The sequence below is a fragment of the Narcine bancroftii genome, chromosome 1 (assembly GCF_036971445.1).
Source record: "Narcine bancroftii isolate sNarBan1 chromosome 1, sNarBan1.hap1, whole genome shotgun sequence".
NCBI lineage: Eukaryota > Metazoa > Chordata > Chondrichthyes > Torpediniformes > Narcinidae > Narcine > Narcine bancroftii.
This window is the reverse complement of record NC_091469.1, coordinates 317,795,283-317,814,555: the sequence shown is the minus strand read 5'-3', so window position 1 is coordinate 317,814,555 and position 19,273 is coordinate 317,795,283. Positions and strand designations below refer to the sequence as shown.

At 44.5% G+C, this 19,273-nt stretch overlaps 1 protein-coding gene across 1 annotated transcript in view; it reads right to left on the bottom strand.

Moving 5' to 3' along the window:
* The window catches only part of LOC138747458 (SH3 domain-binding protein 5-like), a 93,088-nt gene that overhangs the window by 27,767 nt on the left and 46,048 nt on the right, over positions 1-19,273 (bottom strand). The window contains exons 3-4 of the mRNA XM_069906701.1: positions 14,330-14,458; positions 2,242-2,406 (exon numbers count right to left, since the gene is read on the bottom strand). Of these exons, the coding sequence (XP_069762802.1) occupies positions 2,242-2,406; positions 14,330-14,458 (294 nt within the window). The remainder of the gene's footprint in view (positions 1-2,241; positions 2,407-14,329; positions 14,459-19,273) is intronic.

Sequence of the window (19,273 nt, the reverse complement as noted above, 5' to 3'; positions counted from 1 at the left end):
AAATTTGTTTTGAACTTTAAATTGAAATGAATACTGTATTAATGTGTCATGTTATTAGATTAGACATCTCAAGGAAAGGGAAAGTAATGATAGAGTGCTAGTGATCCTCCTGACCACAAGAGGGTGTCATAAATTAGTTTGTTGTAGCTTTGGTTGGATTCAACATGGATGCCTCCACATGGTTCTGAGTGAGTACTTTAGCTAATAAAGTATAGCTGTTTTAAAAGAACCCAAGTTTGTTTTGTTACAATAAAAGAAATGTCATAGACTACAGGGAGGATTGTTCTAGAATCTGTGAAAGTTCTAAGAAATTTAATCGGCATCACAATTAATTTGATTAGTTAATACCACAGGTAACAGAGTCATTAACCAAGGGCATCGGTTAAAGCAGACCAAGAAATGATCAAGCAGAGAGGGGTCTTTCTGCGTTATTAAAGCGAGTGGGAGGAATTATTTTCCTGAAAGTTAAGTGAGAGAACAAGAGTGGGTCAAATCCTGAAGAAAGCTGGCAGGGATGAACTGAAGTGGATGGCCTCCTTCTGCACCAGCAGAGGGGATGAACTGAAGTGGGCGGCCTCCTTCTGCACCAGCAGAGGGGATGAACTGAAGTGGGCGGCCTCCTTCTGTACCAGCAGAAGGGATGAACTGAAGTGGGCAGCCTTCTTCTGCACCAGCAGAGGGGATGAACTGAAGTGAGCGGCCTCCTTCTGCACCAACAGAGGGGATGAACTGAAGTGGGCGGCCTCCTTCTGCACCTGAAGACTCTATGATAAATAGTTTCCATCAGCAGTTTGGGGCTCTGGGCCAAACATCGAGTAGTCTGGCTCTTGCTTCATTATCTTGATATTAACAAGATGATATTTTGGCACAATCCTGACAAGTGCACTTACTGAGGAGACATAACATCTCACATTGCTGGTGACAGTCTCAAGGACCATTTCACCATCATTTTCAAAATACATTGTACGCTCTATCAAGTTGCACCACGGCCTGATTTGGCAACTTGAATACTCGGGAATGCAGAAGGCTATGGAAAGTAGAAATCCTTACCAGGTCCGTCATGGGCAACCCCCTCCCCATCCCCGCCAGAAACTGCCTACAAGAAGGCAGCCAGCTCCAAATCCACTGGACCGTGAGTGTGGCAGAAAGACTCACTGGGGTCTCACTCCACCCCACCATCAATGTCATCTTCTGGGATCATTGTCTGAAGGGGGAGCGCTAAATCATCGACGACCCCTCCCGCCCCGTACACAGCATCTTTCAGCTGCTCCCTTCAGGGAGGAAGAGATACAGGAGGATCAGAGCCAGCACCACCAAGCTTCTTCCCACAGCCAGCGAGAATGCCGAACGACCAAAGGAACTGCTCACACTAACCATCCGAGACTCTCATGTACAAAACAATATTAATCTATTTATAATATGAATATGTATTGTTTGTCTGGTCGCGTGTAACAGCTGGTCGCGTGTCGGCGAGTTTTGCGCCAAGGACCAGAGAACGCTGTTTCATCAGGTTGTACTTGTACAATTAGATGACAAGACGCTTTACTTTAAGGACCTCCATCACCCTGGTCACAACCTATTCTCGGTATTGTCTTCAGGCAGCAGGTAGAGAGAGAGGCCTGAAGTCCAACACCTGTTGGTTCATGAACAGCTTGGTCCTCCCCAATGGGCCCTAAACCTCCCAGCACTACTCGAACCACGAAGTACTTGGCATCACCAAGAGATCCATTTGCACAATTGAAATGTATTTTTTTCTTGCACTGGGTGCAACTATGAATATTTAAATCAGTCCTTTCATACTTACTCCCTCTTTTTCTGTCTTGGCAGATGGTTGTAATTTAATGTGCACTGTTTTAGTTGGTGTACCTTCAGGACCTGTTTGGCTGCAGCAGGTAAGAATTTCAGTGCATCTATACATTTTAGTCAGGTATAGGACACCAACTCTCATTACTCTGCAGGATCTGCCCGTAACTAGTGGTGGGGGATCATCAGGTGGGCTGACATGGTGTTCCGGATATGGAAAATAAAGATTTTAGCCCCGCGACTTGAGTTCACCACTGTCTGCGAGGAGTTCTCCCGGTGTCCATGTGGGTTTCATCTGGGTACTCCGGTTTCCTCCTACCCTGGGCTTCTGCATTAATTGGAGTGTTTGGCCTCATGGGCAGCAGGGGCGTTACTGAGGTGCATGTTTCCTCTGCTCCCATCACGATATAGGGCCTGGGGAAGGAAGGTTCAACCTACCCGTTGGGTCGCGTGGTTGAGCATCTCCTGCCACGCTGAATCAAACTGGCGCTCCTCGTCCTCCAGCAGCCTCTGCTCAGCCAGGGCAATAGTCTCCTTGGCCGCCCGCAGCACTTCAGTGGCCCTTTGAAAATCCTGAGTAGCTTTCTGTGCCTCCAGCTGAGCCTGGGGTTGGGGGAGGGGAAGGGGGGGGGAAGTAAAGTCCACAGCAAAATCAGATGCAAGAACATGCAAAATCAGGAGCGTTTTGTCAGAAGGCTTAATGAGGCACAATTGATGAGAATTCATTTCTTGCTGCACAAGGAAACCCTGGGCAAAAGCTGTAACTCCTCAGGGCCAAAGCGGACACCCCCGACAAGCCCCCACCCCCCATGCTCCATTAAATATACCCAATGACTTGATCCGTAGCAGCAAATTCCTCACATTCATCACATCCTGGCTGAAGAAACTTCTCATCCCTGTTCTAAAGGGACATCCTTTTATTCGGAGGCCCTGTCCTCTGGTCCTGGACTCTCCCACCCTGGAAACCTCTTCTCCACGTTCACTCTACCCAGCCCTTCCAATATTCGGTAGGTTTTGAGGAGATCGCTCCACTCATCTTTTAACTCCAGCGTTTACAGTGGTGGAGTTCTCAAACATTGACACTCTCATCCCAGGGATTATTCTTGTAAACCTCAGAACCCTCTCCAATGGCAGCCCATCCTTCTTTGAATATGGGGCCCAAAACTACTCAAAATACTCCAACTGTGGTCTGACCAACACCTCAGCATTACATCATTTCTCTTATAATCTAGCTCTCTCAAAATCAATGCTGACATTACATTTCCCCTCCTTAACCTTGAGGGAACCCGGCAGTAAGATTCCCAAGTAGAAACACAAGCCTGAAATGTTGGTGACACACCTTTATCTTTGCTACATAATGGACGCCGATCAACCTGTTGAGTTTCTCCAGCTTTGTGTTTTTACCAGGGTCAGCACCAAGGGGTCATCCGCAAACAAGGTGCAGTGCCCACCCATTCGGTCGCAGCCATCACTCCCATCAGATCCATCCCCTACCGCGTTAGTAGCATCTGGCTTGACGCATGCTAGTGACTCTCCACCCAGCCATGTCATTGGCATGCATCAAGCGTCAGCAGCGTCTAGGGACTTGATGCAATCAACAGGAGCGCCCTCGTGCCCCACGTCAGAGGGGCAGATGGTGTTGACAACACCATCCAATAGTACTGCCTCCATTGATAGGTAGGTTCCAACTAGCACCCCACCTTACCATCAACAAGTAGGTCCCGGCTAGCACTTCCCACCCCCTTACCATCAACAGGTAGGTCCCAGCTAGCACCCCCTCCATGACTGAACAAGCCCCCCCTTTAATTTGCTGATGCCCCCCTCCAACATTGTTTCTTGTACTGACCCTGGTTTTAACTCCTACCACTGAGTCTGCAGATTTTCGGGATTTACTCCCAAGACTCCCAGTCATTTTAGACCTCCGCTTTCTGAATTCTCTTCCCACTTCAAAATCACCTTCTTTATTTCTTCTACCAGGGGGCATGACCATACGCTTCCCTTCGCTGGATCCCACCTGTCACTTCTTGGCCCATTCTACCAACCTGTCCAAGTCCCTCTGCAGACTTCCTGCATCCTCAACACTATACCACCACCTCCCCCCCACCTCCATACATCATCCACAACCATGGCCACAAAACCATCTATTGTGTCATCTGAATTATTTACATGCAGCATGAAAAGTAACAGGCCAAATACCGATCCAGGCAGAACACCACTGGTCACTGGCAGCCAGTCTGATAAGGCCTCCCTTTATTCCAAGATGTTGTCTTCTGCCAGTCAGCCAATCCTCTATCCATGCTGGGATCTTTCCCATTAAACCATGGGCTCCCGTCCTGTTCAACAACGTCCTGTGCAACACCTCACCAACAGCTTTCTGAGAGGGAGGAAAGATCTTTTATTTTTAGTTCTCCCTAATTCTAGATGACCCCACAAGATGAACCATCCTCTCCAAAATCCAGCCTCTCACAACTCATGGTCTAACACAGTGGTTCTCCACCTTTTTCTTTCCACTCACATCCCACTTTAAGTAATCCCTAGGCCATCGGTGCTCTGTGATTAGTAAGGGATTGCTTAAGGTGGGATGTGGGTGGGAAGAAAAAGTTTGAAACCCACTGTTTTAATTGTCCCTCATTGACTCGTTATGTGAACGGTTTCAGATCTCCAAAGGAAATGGGCCATTGACAATGCTTCTCAAGCAAAATATTTCAGTAACAATTGGGTCTAGAGCAGTGATTCTCCACCTTACCTTACCACCCATATCCCACCTTAAGTAATACCTTACTAATCACAGAGCACCGATAGCAGAGGGATTACTTAAAGTGGGATGTGAGTGGAAAGAAAAAGGTGGAGAACCACTGCTCACTTTAAATTACAGTGAATACAACCCAGCCCTTCGAACCTTTCCTCACAAGACAACTTGCCCTTTCCAGGTGCTAGTCCCTCTTTTAATTGCTTTCAATGCATTAACATTCTTTCTTCATTAAGATGACCAATATTATACAGCGCTCATGATATAAAAAATAAACTATCCTTTTGCATTTAATTCCCCAATTCACAATAACCTCTTAGTTTTCCTGATTACATGCTCTTCCTGCCCAGTAGACTTCTGTGAGCTCTGCGCTTAGACACCCAGATTCCAATGTGCCTCGGGGCTCTGCAAATTACAATTAGATAATATGCTTCTTTATTTTTATTGCCAGAAACATATTATATTGTACTGCATTTGTCATTTGGTTGCACACTCATACAGCCACCCAACATTTTCTGCATAATTTGTTTCCCCAACCTATCGTTGCAAATTTACAGCCATGCTTTTGGTCTCATCATCTGAGCCATTTATATAAACACAGCCTGATCCCCGTGGCATGTCACATTAAAAATTCTTGACTTCCTGTCAGGGTAGGCCTTAGGCAGTCTGGATCAGTAACGGCACTTCCAAGACCATCACACTGAGAATGGCCCACCCCCACCCCAGGACTGCGAGCTTAATCCACTACTGTTCACTCTGCTGACCCCTGACTGTGCAGCTAAAAATGGCTCGAACTACATCATCAAGTCGCTGATGACATGACCATGCTGGACATGGTTAGTAAGAATGAGATGAGCAACAGTTGCTAACGGATGTTAATGTTAATAAAACAAAAGAGATGGTTGTCAACTTCAGGAGGGCCCGGGGGGACAATGTTCCGCTGACCATTGATGGTTCCAGCATTGAGGTCATCAAGAGTATCAAGTTACTTGGAAACTCTTGGTGGAGAATCTCACCCGCTCCCTTAACAGCAGCTCCGTAGCCAAGAAAGCCCAGCTGCCCCTCTACATCCTGCGAAGGCTGAGGAAAGTCCATCTCCCACCCTCCATCCTCACCATATTCTACAGGGAATGTATCGAGAGCAACTGCATCACTGCCCGGTTTGGAAGCTTTTGTCCACATTGGGCGACAGGTTCTTCCTCCAAGCCATTAGGCTCCTGAATTCCCAGAAAAGGTGTGGATAGCTGTACATCTTAACATTTTAACTTCTATTTATGTAAATATGCTCTGTTGTCCTGGAGAAATACTATCTCGTCTTAACTGTGCAAGCATGGGATAAATGATAGAGGTGACGACTTGAAAATTGCCAATAAGAAAAAAAAACCTTTTGATGCCTACTCTTGCTTTCCCATTCACTGCCATCTTTAGCCTGCAGCACAAGCTTTAATTTTGTGCAATAACCCCTTACCAAATGCCCTCCGGAAATCTAAGTATTAAACATTCACGAGTTCCCCATTCTCAGCAGCATTTTACTTCCCCAAAAATAGCCAACAAATAAATAGAACATGAATTTCTTTTCACAAAATCTTGCAAACTTTGCCTGATTTCCTTTCACATAGTTCATAATAATTTACAAGATTCTTTCCTCTGACAAGCTAAGTGGCCTGGAGTTTAAAGCCTCCCTTGCTCTTTGAATAAAGGACCGACATTTGTTATGTATTCATTTAATGGAACTTTCCTTGAATTGCAGGAAACTTTGGAAAAGCAAAATCAATGCACCAACCATCTCACTTGCCATTTTGCAAGATCAAATTCATTTTGAGCATAATTCGCACACTATTCATGCAAGTACTTTGTGACTTTAATGCCATAAAGTGACCAAGGAATCAGAATCTGGTGTGCATTTGTTAAAAATACTGTGCAACTTAAAAATAAAGTTGGTTTAAAACACCCAATAGACCAGCATAAACGATTGCTAATCAAGTTTCAGAGTTTCATCGAATGCTTACTTTAAAATTAGATGTACAGCACAGGAACAGGACCTTCCGGCCCATGAGCTCGTGCTGCTCAGTTAACCTACATTCCCCCATAAGTTTTGAAAGGTCGAAAAGGGTTGAAAGGAAGAAACCCATGCAGACACAAGGAGAATGTACAAACAGCTTTGGCTTTGAACCCCAGTCACTGTCAATGTTACAGTGTTGCGCTAACCGCGCTGCCCGATGTTCAGTAAGATTCTGCAGTATAGTGAGAAAATGCTCCACTCTCTTCCCAAATGGTCCTCTGTGATTTTTCTTCTAGTGTGATAAAACTTAAGATTCTTTTGTATTACTTATATTTTCTTATCAACATGACAGTCTGGGTCCAATTCACAGCATTAGGCAGCTTCACACTTTTCCATTCCAAGGTGCCCCTCGTCCACCCTTTTTCAGTATCTCTTGTGGCAGTGATTGAGGAATGATCATTCTTCTGTCTGAGTAGAAGCCCATTGATAACACTCAGCTCAGCTCTGATGTTGTAGAATGGCTGAAGTTCACCCTTAGCCCATCCTTCATTCAGATTCTTGCTGACCTTCTGTAGAACTGTCTCCTTTTCTGTTCAGCTGTGATCTGCTTTGATTTCACATTAGATATGGAAAGAGATTCAGTGTCTCTATGGAACTCACATTGTGTGCTTCATTGCCCTGGACAGCACATCAACCAGTACAATGGTTTCCCTGGCATTCAGACCAATTCAAAGTCATAACCTTGTAGCTTTATCATCAGTCTTTGGATTTGTGGCGGCATCGCACTGAGGATTTTCCTGATTGTGGCTATTAACAGCTTGTGGCCTGTCTCTTTCATGAATGTTGGTAGAACTGTGGAATTTCTAGAGTCCATAGACCAGACCCAGACACTCTTTCTCATTCTGTGCATATTGATATTCAGATGTTGTCATCGTCCTTGATGCGTCTCCTACTGGCCTCTAACCTTCTCCCACAGCCTGTAGTATGGCACCTATTACATCTTTGGAAGCATCTGTGAGTATTTTCGTACTTCTGGAAGCTTCAAAGAACGTCAAAAGTACTGGTTCTGTGGGTTGAATGGTCTTCAGTCGTCCCTATTCTTCCTCGTGGTTGTCTGTCCACTTGAATTCACATTTGTTCTGCAACAACTTCCTTAGGTGCTTTGTTTTGAAAGACAGGTTTGCTATGAATTTACCAATGAAATTGATAATTCCCAGTACTTTCAATATGGCTTTTATGTCAGTGGGTCTGGGCATCTCTAGAATTGCTTTCACCTTGCTCTTGTCTGACTCTAAACCTGCCTCTGGCAGTTTATCTCCAAAAAAAAAAGGTGATTTCCTTCACTCCAAACTGACATTTTCCCTGTTTAACTTTAATCCAAACTCTGGATATGTTGTAGCACTTTGATGAACCTTTAGTTCTGTTGCTTTTGTGTGGATTCCCATAGGATCATGTCATCCATATATACACGGACATCATCGAAGGTACTCCATTGTCCCATGGAACACTTCAGGAGCATCAACCAAACAGTTTATTAAATGTATAGTAAGTTGTGCTATTTTCATGCAGTTTTATTTGCCTGAAGTCCTGGGATGCATCCAATTTGGTGAAAAACTTTGCACCAGCCATCTCGCTTGTAATTTCAGCCCTGGTTGGAATCTGATAATGTTCCCTCTTTATATTGGAGTTCAAGTCTTTTGGGTCCATGCCCACACATGTGGGTCACCACTCTTCTTTTTGACACACACTATTGAATTCCCCCATTCTGCTGCCTCATCCACTTTCTTTATGACCCTTCATTTGGTCGAGGTCCTGACTGAGCTTGTCTTTCAGTGGTGCTGGAACCCAACTTGGGCCATGCCCTACTGGCTGTGTGTCCTCCTTTAACTGTATCTTACAGGTGAATGGTAGACTTCCAAACCCCTTGAAGATGTCTGGAAATTGATCCAGTATTTCCTCTTTGCTGTTCTGTGCATTGGTGATGTTAATGCAATACACCCTCTTGACTAGGCCTAAGTTTTCACCTGCTTTGTCACCAAGCAAGTGAGTTATGTCCATCTGGGACTACTACAAACATGAGGTGGTACTCTTTACCTTTAATTTTCTCCTAGAGTCCACATGTACCTTTCGTGTCAAGGTGCTGTCCATTTTAAGTCTTGAGCTGAACAGAATTTGGATGGATGTGTGGCTTAATCTTCATTGTCCTGATGTTGCACTCACAGATCAAATTGGCCTTTGCCCCTGTGTCCAGCTTGAAAGGAATATCTACTCCATTTGTATGCACTTGTCCTGCTCAACTCTGTTCACACTTGGCTGTTCAATGTCTGATGGCTTGAAACCTTCCTGCACTACAGTGCCCACAAAGAATGTATCACTGAGGCCAGTTTCTTCTATAGTGTGCACACTTTCCCTTCTGTTTTGTTTCCCTTTGGAAAAACATTACTTTGCATAGTGATTCTGTCCTTTGCACTTATTACAGACTTTTCCATAGGCTGGGCATTGTTTTAGTGCATGCTGAGTGCCACATAATTTACAATTGAATGTCTCTCCACCTTTTTGTTGTTTCCTATGTCTTGTTCTCTGTTTATGTATGCATCCATCACTGTGGCTATGGCTGTGCCTTCATTTTCACCTGTGCTTGGACTGTCACTGAACTTTTTCCACATGCTGAAGTGGCACATCTTCACAGCTCCAGTTAAGGTAAGCTCCATCTCTCATGGCAACCTCTCTCTCACTTTCTTGTCAATAATTCTGAACACAATTTGATCACAGAATCTTACAGCGATCCAAAATTGCATGTTCCTGCTTTCAATTTCAAGTCTGTTAAAAAAGTATCGAAGCTCTCTGCCTGCAGCTACGAAAATGAGCAAAACACGTACATCTTGAACATTTCATTTTACTTTTGGTGAGCAGTGTTCATCAAACCTAGATAACCTCATCGACCTTGTCCCGGTATTCTGCCTCAGCCAAAAATAAACATGTTGAAAACACCTAGTGCTCAAGATCCTGCCATGGAAAGTAGCAGTGCAATCTTCTGTGCATCCAGTTTTCTATAGAGTCCAATGGCTTGCAGATACTGCATGAATCATTGTTTGAACAACTGCCACTCGTGGTCAACATTCCAAGTCCAATTCACAGTGTCGGGCGACTTCATACTTTCCATATCTCCTGCTGAAACCCACTCTTGGTATCATTTGAGGTTTCTTCTATTGCAGTACAGAAACTTGGGTTCTTTTGTATCACTTATATTTTATAATCAACTCACGACCACATGGGACACATCCATTTTGTTCATCTAATCCGAGGTGAGTCCCTCTACCTCCATGCCCAGAAGGATCACCAACTCCTAATCATCAGTCCGCATCACAAGCGTCGTGTGCAGGATCTCAGGTTCTCCAAGATGTCACCAAACATCTGCTGACATCGCATTCATATTGAATGATGCAGCAGAGCAGATTCAGGCTCACAATTTGGATCTAATTGCACACACCCCCCTCATTTCCATAGGGACAGGTGCAGCCCACTGACTCTTCAAACCATCAAGGTCTGGTTGGTAACTATGCCACAGTGCAAAGGTCCTCCCCTAGGGTGGCCAAGCGTCCAGTTTAGGCCAGACAGTCCGGCTTTTGATCCCTCTGTCCTCCGTTCGGCACCACCTCGAGCCAGATGTTAATTTCTCCTCCATTTGGAGGTGTAGGCCTATGCCCCCAAATGGAAGATAAATCAAGCAGCAGGAAAGGCACTTACCCCATTAAATGCGGTGTATGCGGCCATGTTTGTTCTCGCGCGGTGAGGCGAGAAGTGTGATGGCACCGCATAAAGTGCTGGCTGGCACTCGCGCAAGGAGGGGGAGCTGCACAAAGGTTCATGGCAGGTAAGCCTCTCCCCCCCCCCACCCCCACCCCCACCCACCAAGAGAGTTTCTGATGCTGAACTTGCATGCCCTCCATTTTGGTAAATTGGAAATGGCCTCCCTACCCCACCCCCCTCCCTGATCAAAGGCAAAACTGGGGACTCATTTCTTGCCAGCAGCAAAAATAATTCTCATCTTGAACTGTTTTAAATATTTCCAACATTCAGACACATTCAAAACAGTTAACATTATAAAAGTAAAAACACACCAATTTATAACTATTAAATTTACTAAAAATAATTTAAAGCCAAGTCAAGGACAAACAACTTCTCTCCCCAGTAGGCAAGACCACAATGCACTTTGAAATAATGAGCCCAGCACTGAACTCCATGGAGGTATCCAACAGCGAAGAACTACAACATCTCCAGCCCCATATTTGGCCACAGCCAGCACAATTTAGCTCCGTAGCACAGCTGTTGTTGTCCCTCCCACACAACAGAGGAATATGTTCTGATTGCGAACCTGAGGAATATTAGCACCAGCAGCTTGGCTGCTCCTTGATCCCCACACACAGAGGTGGTGGGGTGGGGTGGGGGGTTAAAAAAAATCAGTGGCTTGGAAAAATTAAAGTCATTGTTTCACTCAGGGTTAGGGTTCTCAGAACCAACCCACAAGTGATTCACATTGTTGGGTGAGCAGATTCTGCGCACAGCACAAGCAATGGACTTTGGAATGGAACAATGGCGGGCTGTAGTCTAAATAGATCAGTGTCTTCCAGCAACAAACTACAGCACACGGCACTCCAAACCAGCAATTAGAATTCTTTTTAAATTTAGACATTCAGCACAGTAACAAGCCATTTCAGCCCACAAGTCCATACCACCCAATTACCCTACATCCTGCCACCCCCGTCTCATTACTCAAAGGCCCCAGGAGATCCAAACTGTGTGCCTATGGAGAAAATAACGTATAATTTAAGATAGAACTACAGCAAACTTATCTAGAGCACTTTGGTGCACAGCAATAACAGCGGCTAACAAAATACATAAAGGCATCAGCAGTGAGGGCCCTCCAAGAGTGGAAGTCAATGAGAAAGACTGGCGGGACGCTGAATCTTTCTCTTCACCATTTATTGTCACTTTTATTGCTTTAGTTGTTTAATTTTGAAAGTTTTGGGGGGGAGGGGAAGGAAATTGTAAGTCAGCTGACATAGCATTTGTATCGGAGAAGTGAATTCTACAGAAAGAAAGTGTAAATTCTTGAAAAAGGATTGTTTTTTTTTCCCCCAAATCTGATACTGTTTTAGGAAAAATTGAAAAATAAAACTTTCAAAAATGAAGTAAATGCAACTGTAGGTCTCCAAATGGGATCTTTTGTGATTAGATGAGGGTACAATCTCCCCCCCCCCCCACCCCCCCACCCCCCCCCCACCCATTGATATATAACTGGGTGGTCTTTACATTGAAAAATCACATCGAACAGAAAGCACACACTTCCACAGGGTCAGTGGGACAAGGGCTGAAGTGGGGTTTAGTCGAGAGAGAGTCTGCAGCATCATCACAAGGCCTAAATTTAATCTTTTTTTGGAATTGCTCTCTTTTTTTCTGTTTGTCTTCCTTTTTGTTGTTGTACGCAAGTTATCGGTGTCAAAGCATTTCATTTTTTGTTGATTTAATTTCATTCTCCCACATTTACGCCATGTAAACATTTCATTTCCTTTGAACATTTCATTCTTTTGACCCGTTGACTCAACTCTATGACTTTCAACTATTACTGTTTCACTGGCTTCTCGACATTGAAATACTAACTCCTGAAGGTCAGGAGAGGAACACGGGGAAGTAGGTTGGTTAGAGTTAGGTAAAACATTGAAACTTTAAAAAGTTTATAATCCAATGCCCACTTCCATTTTTACTAATTCACTCTCGGGCTGAGGGTGGGGGGCGGGCAGCGCCAGAACGAATGTTAGTGTAACCAGGGTGGGCAATGTGTAAACTCGCTCATTTGGGGGGAGAGGGGGTCTGATGGCACAGCACCTTGTTGGGGGGTAATGCCCAGTGATGCTGACCCCTGCTCAAGCCTCCATAGAGTTAGCTCTTTGTTCATTCATGCTTCCATAATATCAAATCCTGAAATTAACACCAGCCCTAAAATAATCTCAGATATATTTATTCTCAAGAGAAATTGGAATCGATAGAAAACTGATGCTCCAAATAAAGTCTCCACTCGCTAAGAATATTTCTAAATCCACAAGCCGATTTAATTCATGAAGTTCTCCCAACAAACGGCTGTAGCGCCAATTCCCACCATCTAAAGTCGCTGTTGCATTTTAAATGAAGATGCTACTTACCTTCACAGTAAGACAAAATGAAGTGTTAAATGAGAAATCAGCACAAATATTTTATAATCCTTACATTAGAATAAGAACTGGAAAGTGGGTCATGGTCTTAATTAGAAATTGATATCAACTAGGTAGCAGTTAGAACAGGATTCTAACATCTGTTTCATCTTGTCAACATTTTACATTTCTCGCCCAGAAAAAGGATTAAAATTAATCTTTTGATATCAAGTTTGCTTTATCTGCAAGCGTAGGTTCAATGTGATGGACATTTGTAGATCAAAAGACCTGCAGGTAAATTTCTAGTCATTAACACCATTTGATTTTGAAAACAGGGATTAGACCATAAAATTAAAAAGAGTCGTCAGAGAGAAGGTGGGGTGAATGGCCTTCACTTGACCCTTAACAATTCAGTCCTGGAAAGACTGGAATCCTATAGGGCCTTTTCTGATAATGGCATGATCCATGGATATCCTTCCACTCTAAAGTAACATCACATTTTGAGCAGCTAAATAGCCTTTGAAAGGGAAATGCAGGGCCTTCTGACCACCGAACTGGATCGACTAGGCTTATATTTGCTGGAATTTAGAAGATTGAGGGGGGATTTTTAGAAACATAAAATTCTTAAGGGATTGGACAGGCTAAACACAGGAAGGTTGTTCCTGAAGTTGGGGAAAACCAGAACCAGGGGTCACAGTTTAAGGATAAGGGGGAAGTCATTTAGGACTGAGATGAGAATATTTTTTTTTCTCTCAAAGAGGGGTGAATCTGGTTCTTTATTTGAGAGGGAGTTATATTTGGCCCTTGTGGCTAAGGGGTACAGGGGGTGTGGGGAGAAGGAAGGTACTAGGTACCAAGTAGATGATCAGCCATGATCAAAATGAATGATGGTGTAGGCCTGAAGGGCCAAATGGCCTACTCCTGCACCTATTTTCTAGGTTTCCAACAAATTCCATGTTTTTTCCTTTCTCAGAAACCAGAAGGAACACGAGAGCCAGAAGATCACTGACCACACCAATGCGGATGTAAATGTGAAAAAACATTTAAAGGCTCCGTCTGGTCCAGCTGGTAACAATTAGGGATGGAGTGAAAGCCCAGGCAGACTTACACCACATGTTAATTAAACTTGAAAGGCAGAAGATCAAACTAACAACCTTAAGGAATCTGAGGCTGCATTTGGTGGAAGTGGCATGAACGCAAACTGATTCGGCAGGAGTTTGCAATTTCTAGCGGACTGGTCCCTGTGTGAAAGGTCTGAACAGTGTCTCTGCCAGTCCCCGGCCACCAGAGGTGCTTCACAGCCAATTAACCTTTTCACAAACTTAATGGAACGTAGCAAACAATTTCCACATACCATCAATGTAATAAAATCTATTTAAATCATGTAATTTCATGAATAAATGTTGGACAGATCATCTCTGTAAACTCTTCTGTTCTTCTCAGAGAGGATTATTACTTTAAACCCTGTGTTACCTGGCTAAAAATCACTGAATTAGTGCATATTTATTGATCATCTTCAGTGTAACAAAATCTTTGAAGAAACGTCCTCACCAGGTTGGAAGCTGAATGCTAAACTCATTCCTTTACCTGTCGGGTCACTCGTCGAGCCTCCCAGTAAGGCTTAGAATCGTCCACCGCTTTTCCGACCTTCTTACCCATTTCATCAAGTTTAACCGTGGCTTCGACTAAAACGGTTCGAAATTTCTGCCGAGCTTCCTGCAAGACAACAGTGTAGTTTATCAGGGCTTACGAAACATTAGTTTCATTATTTCCATAACATTTGAATAAAAGGACTCAAGCAGTTAACAATAAATGACAATCTCTTCTCTCATTTCCCCTATGACACCAGCTTTGTGAGGTGCCTGAGGAGATTCGGTACGTCATAACAGACTTTCGAAAGCTTCTACAGGTGAACCGTGGAGAGCATTCTGGCTGGTTGTATCAGTGCCTGGTATGAAGGCGGTAACTCTCAGAACAAGAATAAACTCCAGAGGGTTATTAACTCCGCCTGCGACCAGGTACCAGACTTCATCCCATTGAGGACATCGACAAGAGGCGGTGTCTTAAAAAACCAGCCTCTACCCTTAAAGATCCCCCACCACCCAGGCCGTGCCCTCTTCACTCTGTTACCATCGGGCGAAAAGGGTACAGGAGCCTAAAGACGAGCACTCAGCGGTACAAGGACAGCTTCTTCCCCGCTGCCATCAGATTCCTGAATGATGAATGAATCAGAGACACGGCCTGACTTTATCTTTTTCTTACACTACTCTTATTTATTTTGAAATTTGGTGTTTATAGAAATCTTTGCTCTATAATGCTGCTGCAAAACAACGAATGTCATGACACGTTCGTGACAAAAAATTCTGAAGCTGGTGCTCAGGTGATTTTCCTGTTGCACCCAATAGATACCAAAACCAAATTGAAGAACTTTTAAATCCAGCGATCTCTACTTGTATCCACAATCACATTCTAAAACACCCAGTTGTGAAAAACAGATAAGTGGGGGAGTGTGAGGGAAAATGAGATGCATCGTTGAGACTGGCATTTACCCCATGAAGTACCCCCCACCGTGATGAAATGCTTGGAGCGTCTGGTGATGGAACATGTGTATCCCAGAGATACTAGACCCATTTCAATTTGCTGATAGAAGAGACCATTCCACTGATGATGCCTCCTCCCTCCACCCTGTCCTGACCTACCTGGAGAACATCACTGAGCCCTCTCCAACTAGATAGCATTTCTCCGGTTTCTCCTAGCCCACTCCCCATTCTCCTTCTCTTCCCCATCTCTCTGTCTCTTTTCCTCCAGCTCTCCACCCCCTTCCCTCTTCACCCACAGAGCCCCTTGTTTGCTGGTGTTCCTTTCTCCCTTATCCACCTATTACCTCCTGCCTGTGGGTCTGTGCTACTCATTTCCCCCCCCCCAACCAACTATTTGGTTTGGGAATCTGCATACATTTTGCTTATACTTCGATGAGGGGCTTAAGCCTGAAACGTCAGTTCTGTATCTCTATCTTTGCCATATAAAGAACACTGTTCGACCTTCTGAGTTTCCCCAGTATTGTGTTCTACCCTTCTACATCAGGGTGCTCAGCATTTAATGTAATAATTCTCCAGAAGCTGATGAGAACTCCACACCCCTCTCTCACTGGATTCTGGACTTAACGGGAAGATCGCAGTCTGTCTGGGTCGGTAGCAGAACGTCAAGCACCACCTCGCTGAGCACTGGGCACCTCAGGGCTGTGCACTCAGCCCGCTCCTGTTCACGCTACTTACCCACGACTGCATTGCCAGATCAGGCTCCAACAGGGACATCAGGTTTGCAGTTAACATGACAGTCATCGGCCTCGTCAACAACAGAGGAAAGGTGGAAAATCTCGTGATGTGGCGTGAGAGTAACAATTTGAGGCATAACGTGGACAAGATGAAGGATGTGATCGTGGACTTCAGGAGGACCAGGAACGACCACCCGCATTACACATAAACAACTCTATAGAAGAGAGTGGAGAGCACCAAGTTCCTTAGAGATCACTTAACTCGTGATCCATCCTCGACGCACATCTCCTCACTTGTCAGGAAGACACAACAGTGACTGCCCTTCCTGAGAGGTCAATCTACAAGACCATAAGAGTGGCAGAGAGGATCACGGAGGTCTCCCACCACCACAACACCGCCCCCCCCCCACCATCAATGATGTATCAGGATTGTCTGAAAATCATTGAGGCCCCCCACCACCCCGCACAGTTACTGCTGTTGGGAAAGAGATACAGGAGTATCAGAGCTAGTGCCACAAGGATAAGAAACAACTTCTTCCCATGGGCAGTGAGACAACTGAGTGACTAAATGAACTGTTCACACAAACCGTCAGAGACTCTACCATTAAACAATGCATAAGTATCATTTGCCTGTATGTGTTATGTCTGGTTGGGTGTCTGCATGTTTTTGCCCCGAGGACCAGAGAACACTGTTTCGTCAGCTTGTATTTGTACATCAGATGACAATAAACTGTGATAGAGATAATAGAGCTCACAAGTCTTATTCTGCCTGAAATCAATATGGCCATTTAATGAGCAAGTCCATGTAACAACCCACACAAGCCTCTAAATAATTTGGCAGGTTCAATGCCTTTCTGCAGTCCTTTGAAATCAAGTCCTACAGTAAAGGCAAATTGCGATCTGCCAAATAGAGAGATCTACTTGCATTTGTGTATATGTATTTGTTTATATGTTTATATGTTTATATGTATATGTATATGTATATGTATTTGCAAGCTCACACCAAGACACAAGAGAAACTTGTCCGTGAACTACTCTTTGCAGATGATGCCGCTTTAGTTGCCCATTCAGAGCCAGCTCTTCAGCGCTTGACGTCCTGCTTTGCGGAAACTGCCAAAATGTTTGGCCTGGAAGTCAGCCTGAAGAAAACTGAGGTCCTCCATCAGCCAGCTCCCCACCATGACTACCAGCCCCCCCACATCTCCATCGGGCACACAAAACTCAAAACGGTCAACCAGTTTACCTATCTCGGCTGCACCATTTCATCAGATGCAAGGATCGACAATGAGATAGACAACAGACTCGCCAAGGCAAATAGCGCCTTTGGAAGACTACACAAAAGAGTCTGGAAAAACAACCAACTGAAAAACCTCACAAAGATAAGCGTATACAGAGCCGTTGTCATACCCACACTCCTGTTCGGCTCCGAATCATGGGTCCTCTACCGGCACCACCTACGGCTCCTAGAACGCTTCCACCAGCGTTGTCTCCGCTCCATCCTCAACATCCATTGGAGCGCTCACACCCCTAACGTCGAGGTACTCGAGATGGCAGAGGTCGACAGCATCGAGTCCACGCTGCTGAAGATCCAGCTGCGCTGGATGGGTCACGTCTCCAGAATGGAGGACCATCGCCTTCCCAAGATCGTATTATATGGCGAGCTCTCCACTGGCCACCGTGACAGAGGTGCACCAAAGAAAAGGTACAAGGACTGCCTAAAGAAATCTCTTGGTGCCTGCCACATTGACCACCGCCAGTGGGCTGATAACGCCTCAAACCGTGCATCTTGGCGCCTCACAGTTTGGCGGGCAGCAGCCTCCTTTGAAGAAGACCGCAGAGCCCACCTCACTGACAAAAGGCAAAGGAGGAAAAACCCAACACCCAACCCCAACCAACCAATTTTCCCCTGCAACCGCTGCAATCGTGTCTGCCTGTCCCGCATCGGACTGGTCAGCCACAAACGAGCCTGCAGCTGACGTGGACTTTTTACCCCCTCCATAAATCTTCGTCCGCGAAGCCAAGCCAAAGAAGAAAAAAAGATATATTATAGGGAACTGACATCTTCCCATGAATCATAAAAGTGTACTTAGTACACTGGCTTGTGTAAAACAATGGAAATTGTCTGTCTCTTAGAATAAACTCTCAACGTTATGCTGCAGGAGGTGCTGACACATGCACATCATCAATATCCCTGCTAATTTACATTACTGTTCTCCTTCAATTTGATGGATAGTTTTCCCTCCAACAAAGTTCTCACAGTTGGAGAGTACTTCCAAAAAAAGCAACTGGAAAGATCCCAAAGAAGGGGGATTTGCACATTGAAACCACCATCGACGATTTTGGCAAGTCCTACAATGCTTTGCAACAGTGAAAATGCTGGGGTCATTGATGTAATCTCAAAAACAAGACTGACAAATGGAAATGATAGACTGAGCTGATTAAATTCTTTTGCTGGCTGCGGGTAAAGGAGATTCTTTGGTTTCTCTGAAGTGGTAGAAGTGCATGCATTCTCGATTTGACATCAGTGCAAGAAAGAAAAAAAAAAATCTGGTGTCCTTTCCATGATCTGCAGGAGTGTTAAGAGATTACACCATCCTGCGGGATATGGCACTGAATGGCAAAGCAGTTATGGGTCATGAAAGTTAAGGTTCCAATAATACTTTTTTTTTAAAATATAAAGTATTTTTGTGATGTACTGTCATATTTTTGTGATGTACTGTCTACTTCAAGCAGACAAAACCATGATGTGCAACATGTCATTGAAAATTTATTTTCTGCATTCGCACTTGGACGTCTTCCCTGCTGGTCTTGGCGCAGTCAGCGACAGACACAGTGAAAGGTTTCACCAGGACATTGCGACCATGAAAAAGCAGTTTCAGGACAACTGGAATCCATCAACGCTGGATGTTAACACGCGAGGCATCAGATATAAATGAAAAATCAGCGGCAAAATATTTTCAGATCAGTGGAACTAACACGAAGAGTCAACATTGTTATGCTATCAAACATGGTAAAGTCCATTTAATGTTTCTCCAACTTCCTACATGACACAGGAAATCTGAAATTATCTTTGTCTTCATCTTGAAGTTGTCAATAATAATCAATGATATTCCCCCCCCCCCCCCGCAGGAAGTAAACCTTTTGAAAACATTTATGTTCAGTGCTAATTAATGAGCATGTGGTCCCAGTGATCACCAGCTTTCAATGACTTGAGTCTAAGCACATGAGGCTCCTTTGCATATTAACCCCACTCAATC